This window comes from Myotis brandtii, unplaced genomic scaffold (genome assembly GCF_000412655.1).
Source record: "Myotis brandtii unplaced genomic scaffold, ASM41265v1 scaffold535, whole genome shotgun sequence".
Classification (NCBI taxonomy): domain Eukaryota; kingdom Metazoa; phylum Chordata; class Mammalia; order Chiroptera; family Vespertilionidae; genus Myotis; species Myotis brandtii.
Window position 1 is genome coordinate 2,033,992 of NW_005369964.1, and position 17,800 is coordinate 2,051,791.

Below are 17,800 nucleotides of genomic sequence, written 5' to 3' on the forward strand. Positions count from 1 at the left end.
GGCCCTCGCTGACACCCGGGCCCTCACTGACACCCGGGCCCTCGCTGACACCCGGGCCCTCACTGCCACCCGGGCCCTCACTGACACCCGGGCCCTCATCGACACCCGGGCCCTCACTGACACCCAGACCCACTCTGACACCCGGGCCCTCGCTGACATCCGGGCCCTCACTGACAACCGGGCCCTTGCTGACACCCGGGCCCGCACTGACACCTGGGCTCTGAGTCCTGTCACCACAGAAGGGTCCCTCAGGGATCAACTCCCAGAACTAGGGGAACAAAAGGAGAATGAACATGTACCTCCCCAGGAAGAGCCAAGTAGGCAGAGCCAACAGCAAGAGGCCCTGACTCCGTTACAAATGGACCAAATACTCAGCAACCTCCTTGTCCATCTCAACATGGACCAGATGAGGAGCCTCTTTCTGCACTTCTTCCGAGACCTGCATATCAGTCAGGAAGCCCTGGCCCCCATGGCCGTGCTGGCAATACTGAAGATGAAGCAGCACCTCCCGCTGCTGCCCGCACCCACTCTGGAAGTGGCACTACTGCCAGCCACGCGCTCCCTGCGCCTCATTCTGGACTCGTCCCTCCTCACAAACCATGGCATTGCCACGGCCATCACCCAGCTGCTGACCCAGATGCCCCCTCTCGTGGGCACTGTCACCATCCGGGCTGAGGAACAGGCCGAACAGAGGGCCCTGCTGCCCCAGGGCTCCCGGGTCCTACCCCTCCCATCTGAGTTCTGGACAATGCTGTGCGAGCGCTTTTGTGTCAGAGTCGCTCCCAGAGAAAGATCCCAGCCCCTCCTGCACGGGAGGAGCCACTACCTGGAGCTGCACGTCATCGGTAGTGATGTCGTCTTGCGAGAAGCCCTGCAAGACGACCTGCAACGTTACCGTCAGTGTGGCCTGCATGACGGCCTGCAAGACACCTCGCAGGACGCGCAGGCGGATGACGACGTGCAGGAGGACGGCGCACAAGGGGTCCAGGCGGAGGAAGCTAACGAGGGAGGGGACGAAGAGAAAGAGGACCAGATGCAGGAGGCTGCGGCGGCCGACCCCGCCCCTACCGCCCCAGCCCCACCACGGGCCTCTGGTGGAATCCTGGACTCCCTGTATAGACAGTTGTATGGGGACCGAGATCAACCCAATCTGCCTCATCAGGACCCTGCGGCCAGGAGCCTGGCCCACTTCCTGGCCATGATCTGCGCAGAGGATCCAGTCCCCCTCCGAGGCAGACAGGCCAGGGGCGGAGCAAGGCTAGAGGAGCTCCCTGAGGGTGATGAGGACTCGGACCATAACTGAAAACACTTCCTCACCAGCAACAAACCCTCCACTCCTCTGCGCCAGGCACCCAACACAACCTCCGCTCAGCCTCCCTGTGCCTCAGTCTGCTTCGCTCGGACCCAGCGCTCCTCCTGCCACTCCTGACTCAAGGGGAACCCACTCAAGAAGAGCCATGATCTCTTCCACTCATCAACCAGCAACATCTACAGTGCCAACAGACTAGCCAGTCATCAGAGACCCAGAGCCAGCTCAGGGCTACACATTCCTTCCGTCTTAATTCTCCAGGTCCCAGGCCCACCACTGGGAGTGAGATCAATGATAGGAGAAAGCAGTGATGAGCAGAAATGACCCCATGACCCCAGGCCAGGTGAGGAATCGGGCACAGCAGAAGCAGCCAAGCAAGCAGATGCCAGAGACCCACCCCGCTGACGTGGCAACATGGCCACCTTGTGCCATCCTGGGACACTGACCTCGGGTGCTCCACTGACTTCTACCTCCAGCTCCGGTGCTCCTGCTCCCCTGGACCCGACCCCACTCCCACATCTTCACGTGCTGTGGTGCCGTCCCCATCCCACCCCCACCACCCCCTGCAAAGCGAGCCACCCCCACAGTCTGGTCCAGCCCATTCCGCACTCACTGCCTGACCCTGACTCTGCCTCTTACCTGGACACTGTGCTCCACGGAACGTCCCATCGCACCAGTACTTACCGGGCTTGCAACCTTGAGAGTCCCCCTGACTCCACAGGACACTGAGGGCTCCCAAACCCCCTCCCAGCACTGACAGCACAGGGGGCTCCAAAAGAGACTGAGGACATGTGAGACCCCCAGAGCCTGTGCTGAGTTGCTGAGAGCGTTCCTACCAGACCACCGCTTTCTGCCACGGGGATGAGACCCTTCCCTGCATGTCCCCCCATTCTACCCCAAAATAAAGCAGAAGAAAAGATTATCCGACTTTGTGATTTGTTCTGAAGGTAGAGAGTGGGGGGGCAGACAGGATAGAGGAGGGGGGAGGCGAGGAGAGGGGAGATGGTAGGGCGGAACTCCCCACTGAAACAGGCCCTGCCTGGCGCCTGGCACACAATCCAGGAAGGGGGAACACTGGGAATGCCTCTTCTTGAGGGCCCAGAGTAGGGACCCCAGAAACCCAAGTCCTACCTCTGGCCTGGGCCTTCCTCCCCCACGAGAAATGAGGGGTGGGCAGGTTGGACTCTGCCTCCTAATTCAGGGTCTGAGAACCAAGGAACCGCAGTTTCTAACTCTCCCCCGACTGTCCCCCACCAATGGAGAAAGCCAAGGTCCTCACACTGCCCTAAAGTGGCAAAATGGCTCGTGGGAGAGTGCACAGCCCTGAGAAGGGGGAGGGTCCCACGGGATAAGTGCAGTGTGGGGGGAGGGGAGGCTGGAGGGAGGCGCACTGGCTCCCTCAGCGCTCACTCATGCCACCATCCCACACTTGCTCACCCAGGGCCCCCTGCCTGGCCTTGGGGTCCCCCCACCCAGCAGCAGCTTCAGACCTCGATGAGCACCCCTGCCCCACCCTGCACAGGGACCACTCCTGGCCTGACCCAGAGCTGCAGCTGGGCCTGTGGGCCTGGCACCCAGGGCTGTCCCCTCAGCACAAGAATCTCCCCTGAAGGCACTCCCTTGAGGTCACCAAGCAGACCTCAGGGTCATAGGTCAGGGGCTCTCCAGGGTCCTCACTTCCCATCCCCCTGGCAAGCCTACCCCTCCCCACTCACCCTAAGGAAAGCCACATCCTCTACTGACCCCCGACTTCCGAGCCCTCCACATTCCACACTGGCCTCATGCCCTACGGCCTCCCTGGTCCCCAAGGGTGACTGGCCTTCACGCACCCGTCCATCTGTTCTAGGCATCTAGCCCTGATGGCAGCACCAGGAGATCATGGTCAGGGTCTCCAGGTTTAGAGCCAGGGCCTCTGCTCTATCTCTGGGCCTGTCCCCACCCCAACCAGTCCCAGGCTGACTGGCTGCACACCCCTCTCACAGGTTCAGTTTCCTTGTCCGGGATTGGGATATGGCAAGAGAGAAGGCGAGTGTAAGGGGCAACAAGACACAATCTCCAAGGGCCCTTGGCTCCTAAAATCCCATCTGTTCCCAGATGACACTCTTCCGGGGCTCACATCCCTTGGTGTGAATTCTCTTGGGCCAGAGCCTGGGGTCATGGTGAGGAGGCCACTCCCAGCACTGGGGACTTGTTCAGGCAGGCCTTGGGGTACCAGAGAGTGGACCCCCAGGGCAAACCTACATGCCTACTTGGTAGGGGCTGTCCTGAGTGGCTGGGGGGTGGATGGATGGCACCTCGTGTCCCTGCAGCCCAGGTCAGTGTTGGAGGAGGGTCAACGGGACCACTCCTTAGTTAAGGCCAAAGGGATAATTTGTCACCAATCAATCAGACCTGTCCTTCAGTGGGGAGTCCCAATACCCACTATGGTGCACGTGTTTTCCACAGTGACACGCACGTGTGCGTGCACACACAGGGAGACCAGTGGGGCTGCCAGCACAGAAGTGGCCATGGCCTCCTACACCACCTGACAGGGAAGTAAGTCCTGGCCGTCCTGGGTCCCACCAAATCCAACCAGAGGGGCTTTCTCCCGACTCACAGAGAACAGAGGCAGCCCCCGGGGCTGAGGACGGCTGAAAAGGCAAAGACATTGGGTGATGAGGTCCCCACTTTCTAGAAACAGTTAAACACACATACAATACAAACCTTTTTTTACTCCTGAAACAAAAAAGAAAGAAAATTCATATTAAATGACATACTGGGCTTTGATATCATGGCCACCACAAAAAAATAAAATAAAAACTCAAGACAAGCATCTGATTACTCTGGACAACAGGTGCCCAGCACATAGGCCAGTGGCCATGCTAGACCATGCCCCAATGCACCATGTCCACCTTCCCCAGCCGCCAGATTTCTGGCATCCACCAAGCTCTGACACCATCTGAGAGACCAGGGGGACCCCTGAGTTCCACCCCAGATGAGGCTGTTGACCTATTCCCACCTCAGCCCACCCCTGCCATCAGGCAGCTGATGGTACTCACCTCTCAGATCCGGATTTGCCCATCCTTCCTTCAAGTGGCCACTGGTCCAATTAGGGGCTCCGTGTGAGAGGTGTGGCAGGAGCTCTGGAAGCTTGAAACCCCCTCCCCGCCCACCGGGGCAGCCCTGCCCCACTCCTCGAGGGGGAAAGAAGAAACGACAGACAGAGCCCATCTCTCACCCCCACCCCCAACCACCCAGGCCCCTGCTGCTGGCTGATGGGCATCACCAAGAGGGGATGGTGGACCCAAACAGCAGCCCTCATCCTGACCCCTGACAAGGTCTCCCAGAACAAACAGGATTTGTTCCTGATGTGCCTTCCACCTACAACATCGCACAGCCACCCGGCAGAGAACCCAGGCCTCCACAGGGGTCAGTTTAGTTCTGCAAAAAGGAAACTTAGAAGAGAGAGGCCCGCCTGCCACACACTGTCCACTCCTCTTTTTATATCAAAAAGCGTCACTGAGTGGGGTAAAGGCCTGTCCTGAGCTGACAGCATTCCATGATGGCACCTCCATTCCCTTTGTCACACACACACACACACACACACACACACACACACACACGTCTTGCTCCAACCCACTCACCCAACAAATGCACACACCACACACTCCCACTGCCCCACGAGGTCACCCAGCCTTTGTGCAAGCTGTGTCCTCAGGAAGGTCTTCCCGAAGCAACAACCACCTCCTGATGCCATGAAGAACCAAAGTTGCAAAGGTGAGGAGGGGGCACGGGAGAGGGGGTGCGGAGGAGGCAGGGGAGGAGAGAGCGAGGGGGGTAGGGCAGGAAAGGAGGCGGGAGCCATGACCCCTGTCCTACTGTAAGGGCCCTCCCTGCCCTCCTCCCACGCATGTGCCTGGGCTGGCTGCATGGCTGGTTAGTGGGTTAAGGATGCCACTAGCCCAGGGGATGAGCACAGGTTACCTCCCACCAGGTACCCGAGATAGTGAGGGACACAAAAGACAGAGGCCATGGCCCAGGGGGACACTGGTCTTGCGCCCTTTGGGCACCCAGACTGGGCAGGGCTGGGCAAGAGCGAAAGCAGGGCACCTGTTGGCAGCTTTCGTCTGAGGGAGGGGACACAGAGCTGGGAGTCCTGGGGAGGCCGGGACTGTCTCCAGACTGGGTTCCAGGAGAGAGGAAGCAGCCGCCTGTGAGGGCCCTCAGCCTCCTGGTCATGGAAGAGTCCTGGGTAGAGGCTAAGGCCCCTCAAGGAGACCCTCCTCCTGTGACAGCGAAGGGTCAGTCTGCTCAGAGCCCCGCCCCCCTCCCCAGTCCTGGGAACAATGGACACGGTCTCCCCAACACCTGCCCCTCTTTCCTGGGAGCTGGATCCCCTCAGAGGGCTCCCTACGAAAGCACAGCACAGCCCTGTCGGTGGGAGAAGCCCTGCTCTACAACTGGCCTGTCTGCTCTTAGCCACCAAGTCAGAGGGTGGCTCTGGGCCCAGCCCTGGGGAGTGTCCCACTGGGGGTATAGCCTTTCCCTCCAATGATGGGGTCTCAGAGATGGCCCAGCCCCAGGCACCCCTCCAGGATCTCGGGGAGCTGCAGAAGAGAAAGAAAAGAGCATGCTGGGAAGAGACTGGCAGGGCAGCACAAGCGTGAGGGCGTGACCCATGCAGCCAGGGGTGCAGAGGAGGGTCCGGGGCTGCGCTGGTTGAAGGGGATGAAGAAAGGCATCATCTAGGCGCTGGATAACTGGGCATCAACTCCTGGATGAAGCCGTTCTCACCCCCCACTTACTGACTGTGGCCGCGACCCTCCTCCAGGAAGCACAATGCAAGCGCCATGATAGCAGGTAGGACACCTGCTGCTAGCGGTTAGAGGAGCGACAGCAAGGGACAGCCAGCCCAGGTAGCGTGGCATGCCACTGGGGACCTGTGGCACAGTTGTGCAACCCACCTCGCCCTGCCGCTCCCTCTGCTGGCCAGGGCCTGGATTTCCAAGAGAAGCCCAGGAGACTGTGGAGAGGGGCCAGATTGCAGAGGTGGGAGAAATGGGGGGGAGCGGGGGAGCATGCCTGATGCTGGCGCAGAAGCTGTGAGTGACATCAGAGGTCTGATCCCATCCCATCTGCCTCACCTTCTATGTCTGCAGTGGGGCTCAGCGGGCACTTCTGGGAGCCTGGGAGGAGTCATTGAGCCCCACGGGAGCTGTCTCCCCCAGACAGAAAGCGGATGAGGGGCTGGCTAGGGTTGGGGGAGCAGGGATGGGAGCATGGGCAGGAGAGCTCAAGCCTGTGGGGTTTCTTATAGGGGTGATGAAAATGTTCTAAAGTCAAATGTGTGCATGGTCACACATACCTGTGCATGTATTAAAAACTATTGAATTGTGCACTTTAGTGGTTGGATTATATGTTTGTAGAGATCCCAATAAAATGTTGTCTTAAAAAAAAAAAAGAGCTTCCTTTTTTCCTGCACATATTTCTTGCCCACTATGTCCACCTTCCCCTGTGATGGGCCTCACAGTGAACTCACTCACCAACACCACATTCGCACAGCCTGCCTCATGGTCGGAGGCCAGTAACTATCAAAGGCCCTAAGGAGAACTGGGCGTGGAAGCGGGAAAGGGTACACAGATGAGGAGGTCCATGTGATACATGGGTTGGGGAAGGGCTCCGTGTGACACATGGGTGGGGGAGTGGATCCATGTGACACATGGGTGGGGAGGAATTTAGCAGGACACTAAGTGAGGGGCCTCAGTATGACACATGGGTAGAGGAGGAAATCCATGCAACACGTGAGTGGGGGAGGGGCTCCATGTGACAAATGAGTGGGAGAAGGACTCAGTGTGACACCTAAGTGTGATACATAGTGAAGGGCTCAGTTACACATGGATGAAGGACGTGCTGTATGAGACATATGAGTGAGGGACTCTATGTGACAGGTGCATTTCAAGGGCTCTGTGACACATAAGTGGGAAAAGGGGGTCAGTGTGTCTATGTGGGACAGGAGAGGAGGAGAGACTCTATGTGACACATGAGTGAGTGAGAGCCTTAGTATGACACATGAGTGGGGGAAGTGCTCAGTGTAACACATGGGTTGGGGAGAAATTGGATGTGGTACATCGTGGGGGGTACATGTGACATTAAGTGAGAGAAGAGTTCATTGTGACACATGGATGCAGGAGGTGCTCCATGTGAAACATGCAAGGAGAAAAGATTCTATGTGACACATGAGTAGAAGAGGGGACCAGTATGGCCCACAGGACTGACAGAAAACCAGTGTTGTACATTAGTTTGACAGAGGCTCAGTGCAACACATGATTAGTGGAAGGGCTCAGTGTGACATATTAGTGTAAGAGGGGCTCAATGTGACACACAAGTGGGAAAGGGCTCAGTATGACACATGGGTTTTACAGGAGTCAGTGTGACCTATGAGTAGTGGAGGGGCTAGGTGTGACACCTGAGGAAGGGCTCAGTGTGACATATAAGTGGAGGAGGGATCAGATGACACATGAATAGAGGAGAAGCATAGTGTGACACATGAGGAGAATAGAAGCTAAATGTGACTTATGAGTAGAGTAGGAGCTCAGTGTGTCACATGATTAGAAGAGGGCCTCGGTGAGACATAGAAGTGGAGGAAGAGCTCAGTGTGACATAAAAGTGGAGAAGTTCGGTATGACATGTGAGTGGCGGAGGAGCTCAGTGTGACCTAAGAATAAAGAAGGAGCACAGTATGACATATGAATAGAGAAGGGGTTCACTGTAACACATGAGTAGAGGAGGAGCTCAGTATAACACGCATGAAGTAAGAGTTCAGTGTGAAACATGAGTAGAGGAGGAGCTTAATTTGACACCTAAGAGGAGGGGCTCAGTGTGACAGTGTGACAAATGAGTAAAGGAGAAGCTCAGTGGGACATGAGCAGAGGAGGGGCTCAGAGTGACATATGAGCAGAGGAGAGACTCAGTGTAACACATGAGTAGAGGGGGAGCTCAGTATGATACACAAGCAGAGGAGAATCTCAATAGGCACATGAGGAGCTCAGTGTGACACCTGAGTAGAGTGGCTCAGGGTGACATATGGGTAGAGGGCCTCAGTGCAACATATGAGCATAGGCGGAGCTCAGTGTAACATGTGAGTAGAGAAGGGGCTTAGTATGATATGTGCGTGGAAGATGGGCTCAGTGTGACACCTGAGTAATGGAGGGGCTCAATGTGACATATGAGCGGAGGAGGGGCACAATGTGACATATGAGCGGAGGAGGGGCTCAGTGTGACACATGAGCAGAGGAGGGGCTCAGTGTGACACCTAAGTAATGGAAGGGCTCAGTGTGACACATGAGCGGAGGAGGGGCTCAGTGTGACATATGAGCGAAGGAGAGGCTCAGTGTGACATATAAGCGGAGGAGGGGCACGGTGTGACATATGAGCGGAGGCGGGGCACGGTGTGACATATGAGGGGAGGAGGGGCTCAGTGAGACATATGAGGGGGGGAGGGGCTCAGTGTGACATAGGAGCGGAGGAGGGGCACGGTGTGACATATGAGGGGAGGAGGGGCTCAGTGAGACATATGAGGGGGGGAGGGGCTCAGTGTGACATAGGAGCGGAGGAGGGGCACGGTGTGACATATGAGGGGAGGAGGGGCTCAGTGAGACATATGAGGGGGGGAGGGGCTCAGTGTGACATAGGAGCGGAGGAGGGGCACGGTGTGACATATGAGGGGAGGAGGGGCTCAGTGAGACATATGAGGGGGGGAGGGGCTCAGTGTGACATAGGAGCGGAGGAGGGGCACGGTGTGACATATGAGGGGAGGAGGGGCTCAGTGAGACATATGAGGGGGGGAGGGGCTCAGTGTGACATAGGAGCGGAGGAGGGGCACGGTGTGACATATGAGGGGAGGAGGGGCTCAGTGAGACATATGAGGGGGGGAGGGGCTCAGTGTGACATAGGAGCGGAGGAGGGGCACGGTGTGACATATGAGGGGAGGAGGGGCTCAGTGAGACATATGAGGGGGGGAGGGGCTCAGTGTGACATAGGAGCGGAGGAGGGGCACGGTGTGACATATGAGGGGAGGAGGGGCTCAGTGAGACATATGAGGGGGGGAGGGGCTCAGTGTGACATATGAGCGGAGGAGGGGCTCAGTGTGACATCAGTAGAGGGTCTAAGTGCAACACATGAATGAAGGAGGAGCTCAGTGTGAAACATGAATGGAGGAGGAACTCAATGTGATTGATACATATGTACAGGAGGAGCTCAGTGTGACAAATGAGCAAAGGAGGGGTTCAGTATGACACATGAGTAGAGGGGGTGCTCATTGTGACAAATGAGTGAAGGCAGAGCTCAGTGTGACACATGAGTAGAGGAGAAGCTCAATGTGATATATGCATAGAGGAAGGGCTCACTGTGAAACACAAGTAGAGGAGGAGCTAAGTGTGACACATCAATGAAGGAGGCGCTCAGTGTGAAACGTGAGTAGAGTAGGAGCTCAATAGGGCACATGAGTAGCGACTGGGTTTAGGAGCTCAATGTGACACATACATACAGGAGACGCTCAGTGTGACAAATGAGTGAAGGAGAAGCTAATTGTGAAACATGAGTAGAGGAGGAGCTGATTGTGACATGTGGCTGAGGAATTTGAGCAGAGGAGGGGCTCCCTATAGGAGGAGCAAAGTATGCCATTATCAGTGAACAAAGAGTTCAATATGGAACATGAATGGAGTAGGAGCTCAATGTGACACATGTGTACAGAAGGTCAGTGTGACACATGAGCAAATGAGGGGATAAGTGTGACACATGAGTAGAAGAGGAGCTCACTGTGACATGAGTAGAGGAGGTGCTCAGTGTGACGTATGAATAGAGAAGGGGCTCAAGGTGTCATATTGGTAGAGGAGCTCAGTGTGACATATGAGTGTAGGAGAGAATAAGTGTGACACATGAGTAGAAGAGGAGCTTAGTGTGACATATGAGTAGAGGGGGGGCTCAGTGTGACATATGAGTGTAGGAGAGAATAAGTGTGACACACGAGTAGAAGAGGAGCTCAGTGTGACAAATGAGTGAAGGCAGAGCCCAGTGTGACACATGACTAGAGGAGGAGCTCAATTTCACACATGAGAAGAGGAGGAGCTCAGTGTGACACATCAGTGAAGGAAGGGCTCAGTGTGAAACATGAGTAGAACAGAAGCTCAATGGGACACGTGAGTAGAGGAGGAGCTCAGTGTGATACACGAGTAGAGGAGGGGCTCACTGTGACACATGAGTAAAGGAGGAACTCGTGGTGACATATGAGTAGAGGATGGGATAGTGTGACATATGAGTAGAGGAGGAGCTCCCTGTGACACACGGGTGGAAGAGGAGCTAAGTGTGACACATCAATGAAGGAAGTGTAAATGAGTAGAGCAGAAGCTCAATGGGACACGTGAGTAGAAGCTGGCCTCCGTATAAAACATGAGTAGAGGGGGAGCTCAGTGTGACACACGAATGGAGAAGGAGTTCGATTAGACATAAGAATAGAGGAAGAGCTCAGTGTGACACGAGTAGAGGAGGGGCTCACTGTGACACATGAGTAGAGGGGGAGCTCAGTATAGCACAGCAGTGAAGGACGAGTCCAGTATGACACATGAGTGGAGGAGGAGCAAAGTGTGACATGCGAGGAGAGGAGGAGCTCACTGTGAAAGATGAGAAAGGAGGAACTCAGTGTGACATATGAGTGGAGGAGGAGCTAAGTGTGAAACATGAGTACAGGAAAGACTGGATATATGAGAGAAGGAGGAGCTTAGTATGATGCATGAGTTAAGGAAAGGTTCAGTGTGACATATGAGTGGGGGTGAAGCTAAGTGTGACACATGACTGAAGCAGAAGCTCAATGTGAAACATGAGTGGAGGAGGAGCTCAATTTGACACATGAGAAGAGGAGGAGCTCGGTGTGACATATGAGTGGAGGAGAGGTTCAGGGTGACATATATATAAGTAGAGGAAGGGATCATTGTGGCACATGAGTAGAGGAGACGCTCACTGTAGAAGATTGGCTAGTGTGACATATGAGTGGAGGAGTGGCTCAGTGTGACATATATGTAGAAGAAGGGATCGTTGTGGCACATGAGTAGAGGAGAAGCTCAGTGTGACACATGAGTAGAAGATTGGCTAGTGTGACATATGAGTGGAGGAGAGGCTCAGTGTGACATATATGTAGAAGGGACATGAGTAGAGGAGACGCTCAGTGTGACACATGAGTAAAGGAATGTCTCTGTGACACATGGGATGAAGCTAAGTGTGACTTATGAGTGGAAAAGTGCCTCAGTGTGACACATGAGGATAGGAGGTCCTCAGTGTGACATTTGAGTGGCGTGGCTAAGTGTGACATGAGTGGGGGTGGGGTAAATATTACATGAGTAGAGAAGGGGTTCAATATGATGCATGATTAGAGGAGGAGATCAGTGTGACATGAGTAGAGGAGGTACTCAGAATGGCATATGAGTAGAGGAAGAGCCTAATATGACCTAAGAGTGAAGAAAGAGCTCAGTTGAAAATAAAAGTAGAAGAACTCAGTAAGTGACAAATGAGTAGAGTGGGAGAGCTCAGTGTGACACATGAGTAGAGGAGGAGCTCAGAGTGACACATGAGTAGAGAAGAGGCTCAATATGACACAGGAGTAGAGGAGGGGCTCAGTGTGACATATGAGTGGAGGAAGTGCTTAGTTTGACACATAAGTAGAGTAGAAGCTCAGTGTGACATAGTAGTGGAGGAAGAACTCAGTGTGACCTAAGAGTGGAGAAGTTCAGTATGATATATGGGTAGAAAAGGAGCTCATGTGAAACATGAGTAGAGGAGGAGCTCAATATAACACATGAGTGAAGGGAGAGATCAGTATGACACGTGAGTTGAGAAGGGGCTAAGTGCGACACATGAGGAGAGGAGGAGCTCAATGGGACACATGAGTAGAGGAGAAGCTCAGTGTGACACATGAGTACAGGAAAGGCTCAGTGGACATATGAAAGGAGGAGCTCAGTATGACATATGTACAAAGGGGGAGCTAATGTGACACATGAGTAGAGAAGAAGCTCAGTATGACACATGAGTGAAGCTGGGCCCAGCATGGCATTTCAGTGGAGGAGGAGCTCACTGTGACACATGGGTAGAGGAGAGGCTTAGTGCAATACGTGAATAGAGGAGTACTTCAGTTGACATATGAGTAGAACAAGGTCTCTAATACTGAGTAGAGAAGAATTTCAATGTGACACGTGAGTAGAGGAGAATCTCAGTATGACACATGAATGAAGGGCGGGCTCAGTGTGACAGCTGAATAGAGGAGGGGCTTAAGGTGATATATGAGTAGAGAAGGGGGTTCCTTTGACAGATGAATGGAGTGACATAAGAGTGAAGGAAAAGCTCAGTGGGACATAAGAATGGAACAGTAGCTCAGTGTGACATATGAGTGGAGAAGGGGCTCAATATGACACGTGAGCGGAAGATGGGCTCAGTATGACACAAGTAGAGGAGAGGTTCAGTGTGACATGAGGGGCTCAGTGTGACATACCAACAGATAAGGGTCTGAGTGTGACACATGAGGGAAGGAGGAGCCCAGTGTGACACATGAGCAAAGGAGGAGGTTATTGTGACAGATGAGTAGAGGAGGGGCTCAGTGTGACACATGAGTGAAGGAGGAGCTCAATATGACACATGAGTGGAAGAGAAGCTCAGTGTGACATAAGTAGAGGATGTGCTAGTACGAAATGTGAGTAGAGGAGGGGCTCACTGTGAAACACAAGTGGAGGAGGAGCTCAGTGTGACACATCAGTGAAGGAAGAACTCAGTGTGAAACATGAGTAGAGGAGGGGCACAGTGTAGCATATGAGTGGAGGAGAGACTCAGGCCGACATATGAGTAGAGGAGGAGCTCAGTGTGGCATAAGGATAAAGGAAGATCTCAGTCTACCATAAGAATGGAGAAGCTCAGTGTCTACCATGCATGTGTCTACTGGAGCCAAGTTCATTCACTCTGGCTTGGGGCATCTCTGAAGAGGCACGCTAGTGACTGAATGGATAACCCCATGCATCACCATCGTGCCTACACTCCATCCTAATACAGTGACTGAACCATGAAACTTGCCTTTGCTTCTTTTTACTTTTGCCTCTGTTTTTCCATCTATAAAATGAGGCTCTCTTCCCCTTAGCTCTGTTTTTGAGTTACCGAGTTGAAATAAATGCAAAAACTCTTCTTCAAAAAAAAAAAAGGATAAAGGAAGATCTCAGAGATCTCAGTCTACCATAAGAGTGGAGAAGCTCAGTGTGACACATGAGTAGAGTTGGAGCACATTGTGACACATGAGGACAGTAGGAGGTCAATTAGACACATGGGTAAAGGAGGAGTACAAGAGGGGTGCGGTGTAACACATGAGTGAAGTAGGGGCTCAGTGTGACACATGAGTAGTGTAAGGGCTCAGTGTGACATATTAATGGAGGAGGAGACATAAGAGTAAAGGAAGAACTCAGTGTGACTTAAGAATGGGGTAGAAGCTCAGTTTGACACGAGTGAAGTCAGGGCTTAATGTGACAATTGAGTAGAGGGAGGGCTCAATGTAACATATGGGTAGAGGAGGGGCTCAGTGTGACATATGAGTAGAGAATGAGCTCAGTGTGACATAAGAATGGTGTAGAAGCTCAGTGTGACACATAAGTGGATGGGGGCTCAGTGTGACATGAGAAAGGGAGGAGTTCAGTGTGTCATATGAGTGAAAGAGGGGCTCAGTGTGACATAGAATGGAGTGGAGGAGGTCACGTGTGGAGTAGGCGCTCATTGTGACATATGAGTACAGGGAGGTCTCTGTGATGGGAGTAGAGAAGAATCTCAGTGTGACATATGAGTGGAGGAGGGGCTCACTATGACATATGAGAACAAGAGAAGGTCAGGGTGACACATGAGTAGAGAAGGATCTCTCTTTAATTACAAATGGAGGAAGGGCTCAATATGACACATTAGAGGAGGAGCATCTTGTTAATTATGAGTAGGGGAGGGTTCAGTGTGACATATCAATAAAGGAGGGGTCAGTGTGACAATTGAGTAGAGGAGGGGCTCAATGTGACACATGAATAGAGAATTGGCTTAGTGTCACACATAAGTAGAGGAGGAGCTCCCTGTTAATATGAGTGGAGGAGGGGTCAGTGTGACATATGAGTGGAGAAGTGGCTCTACTGTGACACATGAGTGGAGGTGGGGCTCAGTGTGACATATGAGTGGAGGAGGGGCCTAGTTGACACAGGAACCTAAGAGTGGTATCTGTCCTCAAAAACATCCCAGAGCTGCAGTCTCTACCACAATAAGTGATGGCCATGCTGAGGGGAAGGTAAGACACCAAGGGTGCCACCACAACCCCACAGGTCCCTAGGCAGTCTGCACACACCACCTGATTTCTGATTCATAATCAAATGGAAACAGGCAACTGAACAAGCCTAAACGTTCTAGAAGTTCATCTACCAAAGGTAGAAATCCTGAAACATCTGAAGACCACCAAGGTCCCTACACTGAGTCCACCCCAATTATTAAAGGAGACCTTTAAGACATCTGAGCCACTGTCACATCCCACAAGTTCATAGCCCTTCCCCCCAGAACATCCGCAAGGTCTTCATGGACAGGGTCCAAGGTTCTGACTCTCCAGGACCTAGAAACTTCAAAAATAGATATTTGACAGCCAAAGACATTAAAATCAATAGACAAAACACCATCATGACCACCATCATTTTAGATAATGTAAGTACATTGTAACAGCACAAAGTAGCAAGGACATAGCTCAGAATTTTACAATAGAACAAATTTTGCTTTACAAACCATTCACAATCTAGTCTTCCATTTTCTGATTTTACCCCAGATGCATGACCAGTCCCATCACAGACTAGCCCACCCATCCCCACTCGCAATAACTCTCCCTCCTCCAACCCACATTCCTATTCTTGAACTCTGCCTTAAACAACTCCAGGGCTGTGCAATGAGAAGTAAAAGTCTGCCGCCCCCACTACTACCCCCATCATTCATGCATTTATTCTTTCCACCAAATTCTTTGGTGTAAAGAAATTTGATCCTTAACCCTCCATCTGAGTTCCTACATGTGACATTCAAGAAACCTGTCTGAGCATCAGTTTTACCATCTAAACAAGGGAAAGATGTAACCAACATCAAAGGATCTGGGGAGGATTGGATAATCTCCAACAAAGTAGACAGCAAGGAGGCTGGCCCAGAGAATGCGATGCAGAGTGAGAGGAGCCAATGTTCATGGAGAGGTAGGAACCAGGGACCTGGGAGGGGGGCAGGACTCCTGGCTCCATTTCTGAGATGTCAGCCACCAGCGAGAGAGAAAGGCACACATAACTTCTCCTTTCTGGGCCCCTCCTACTCCCTACCACCACAAAGAAGTCAGGTGGGCCCTTCTCTGTACCACTTCCCCAAGCCACCTTGGCTCAGGCTCTCTGCCATCCGCCGACTCTTGTCCATCTCCCCAAGGTGTGCACTTTCAAGGGCAACGTCCGTTTACTCGATGTCTGACACAGGGCCTGGCACACAGTAGACCTTCACCGAATGTGCAAACGAATGAATGAAAGCCTACCATGTACAAGGCCCTAGAGGCCAGATGAGCCTGAAGCGAGGATGATGGAGGTGAAGTAGATGATAGATGGGTGATGGCCAGGTCCACAGTGATAGAGATGAGATGCTGCACCCAGAATGACAGAGGCCAAGTGGAGGAGAGGGGATCCCGAGATGACCCACCCATGGGGAAGGATGGACCAGGCCCTGGGACCTGATAGTTGCAGGTGACAGTAAGCAGTGCTGGGTGATAGGAGCCATGAGGATGGAGCCCATGGTGACAGACATGCATGAGATGGACCCCCAAAAGACTAGAGTGGGAGGAAGAAGAACACAGGACCCACACACTGGGCCTGGAAACCTCTGAAGGTCAAGGTAGAACATAAAAAGGCTCTTGAAGGTCACAGCCCAACCCAGTGTCCCACTCAACACCTCATCCCACCCCCTTGCATTATCACAATATCCATCATGTGCAAAGTTTGGAGAACAATGACCAAGCCCAAGAACCTTGCCAGTGAGGAACAGCGGACGCCCTATAACAGGGGTGGGCAAACATTTTTGCTTGCATACCCCATAAAGAAATTTTGAAAAGTCCCCTAACCCCTCTCCTAAAGCCCATTTTTTAATTAGCAACAAAATGTTCACACCAATCTTAAAGAGTTGCACCAATGTAGCCTCCTGCATATAACATAACATATATGTGACATACATAGATATTTGTCAGCCTCAGAGCTGCAAATGAAGCTCATTTGAGTTGTCCACTCTCAACGCACTGGCAAGCCCATCGGACAAAACATACTCTCATCAGAAAGTCTGATGTCATTTGGGGCACTTTGCAATCCAAGTCAATATGTGCCTATGCATCAGTGAGGACAAACATTGCCCTCTGGATTCTGAATTTCAGGTAGTAGTCACCTGGGTGACAAAGGGAGTGGGGTACCGTGGAACACGGTGGGAACTGACCTGGACGTGCAGCAGCTGGTCCGAGTGCACAGGTGTTCTCCAGCTCTGAGGCTCTGTTGAGGGTGTGGCACAGCAGCCAGTGCCTGGTTCAGAGGTAGCTGGCCAGTGCCCGCAGGTGGCAGACACCACCGGCAGCAGCTGGAGGAGCTGGGGAGGCTGCGGAGGCTGGGCACAGGGACCCAGCCAAACCGTGCTCAACCCATTCTTGCCCCTCTATCCATGAGGTGTCTCAATGTCTATTGTGAGCTTCCCAGAAGCTGGGGTCTAAGGGCTAGTGGGAGGGGAGTTGGTCAAAACCCCAAGCAATGGGGTAGGAGCTGGGGGGCTGTGGGAGGGGAAGGCTCCACTCCAGAACACAGAAGGGGGAGGCTACCTGGGTAGACTGGACAGCTGGTGAGAGAGTATTAGCAGCTCATGGGAGCAAGGTTCCCCACCCATAGCAGCATTGCCAAGGAGCGGCAATGGGAGGGGGTGGGACAGTGAAGGATAAGGGGCTGGGGCAGAACTAGATGCACAGATGGGCTAGTGGACAAAGCTCTGAGGGGAATGTGGCAGTGGTGATTGAGGGCAGGGGTCTTGGGGAGAAGTGGATGTGAAATCCAGGCTAGGGTATCTGGGGTTAGGGAGAGACCCACTCTGTCTCTCACTTCCATTCACTCAACATCTGTTTCTCTCTCTCTCTCTCTCTCTCTCTCTCACACACACACACACACACACACACACACACACACACGCTCACACATGTGCCACACATGCACACACATACGTACATGCGCACACAAAGCACAGGCTGCACATACATGCACACTCACACATGCACACACAAACACACCCAGGTACACATGGAAACACGCACAGATTGCACATGCATACGCACACATGCACACGCACATACACACACCCAACAACACCCAGGCAAGCACAGGCAAACATCTACCCCCAGGCCAGGGTCCCCTGCACACTGAGCCCTCCCTG

The 17,800-nt window shown here is 53.2% G+C and overlaps 1 protein-coding gene across 1 annotated transcript in view; it reads left to right on the plus strand.

The window, feature by feature from the left end:
* Positions 1 to 13,504, plus strand: part of RTL1 (retrotransposon-like 1) — a 25,367-nt gene extending 11,863 nt beyond the window's left edge. The window contains exons 3-5 of the mRNA XM_014549103.1: positions 10 to 8,455; positions 10,407 to 13,007; positions 13,068 to 13,504. Of these exons, the coding sequence (XP_014404589.1) occupies positions 10 to 1,303 (1,294 nt within the window). The 3' untranslated portion in view covers positions 1,304 to 8,455; positions 10,407 to 13,007; positions 13,068 to 13,504. The remainder of the gene's footprint in view (positions 1 to 9; positions 8,456 to 10,406; positions 13,008 to 13,067) is intronic.
* The last annotated feature ends 4,296 nt before the right edge of the window (positions 13,505 to 17,800 follow it).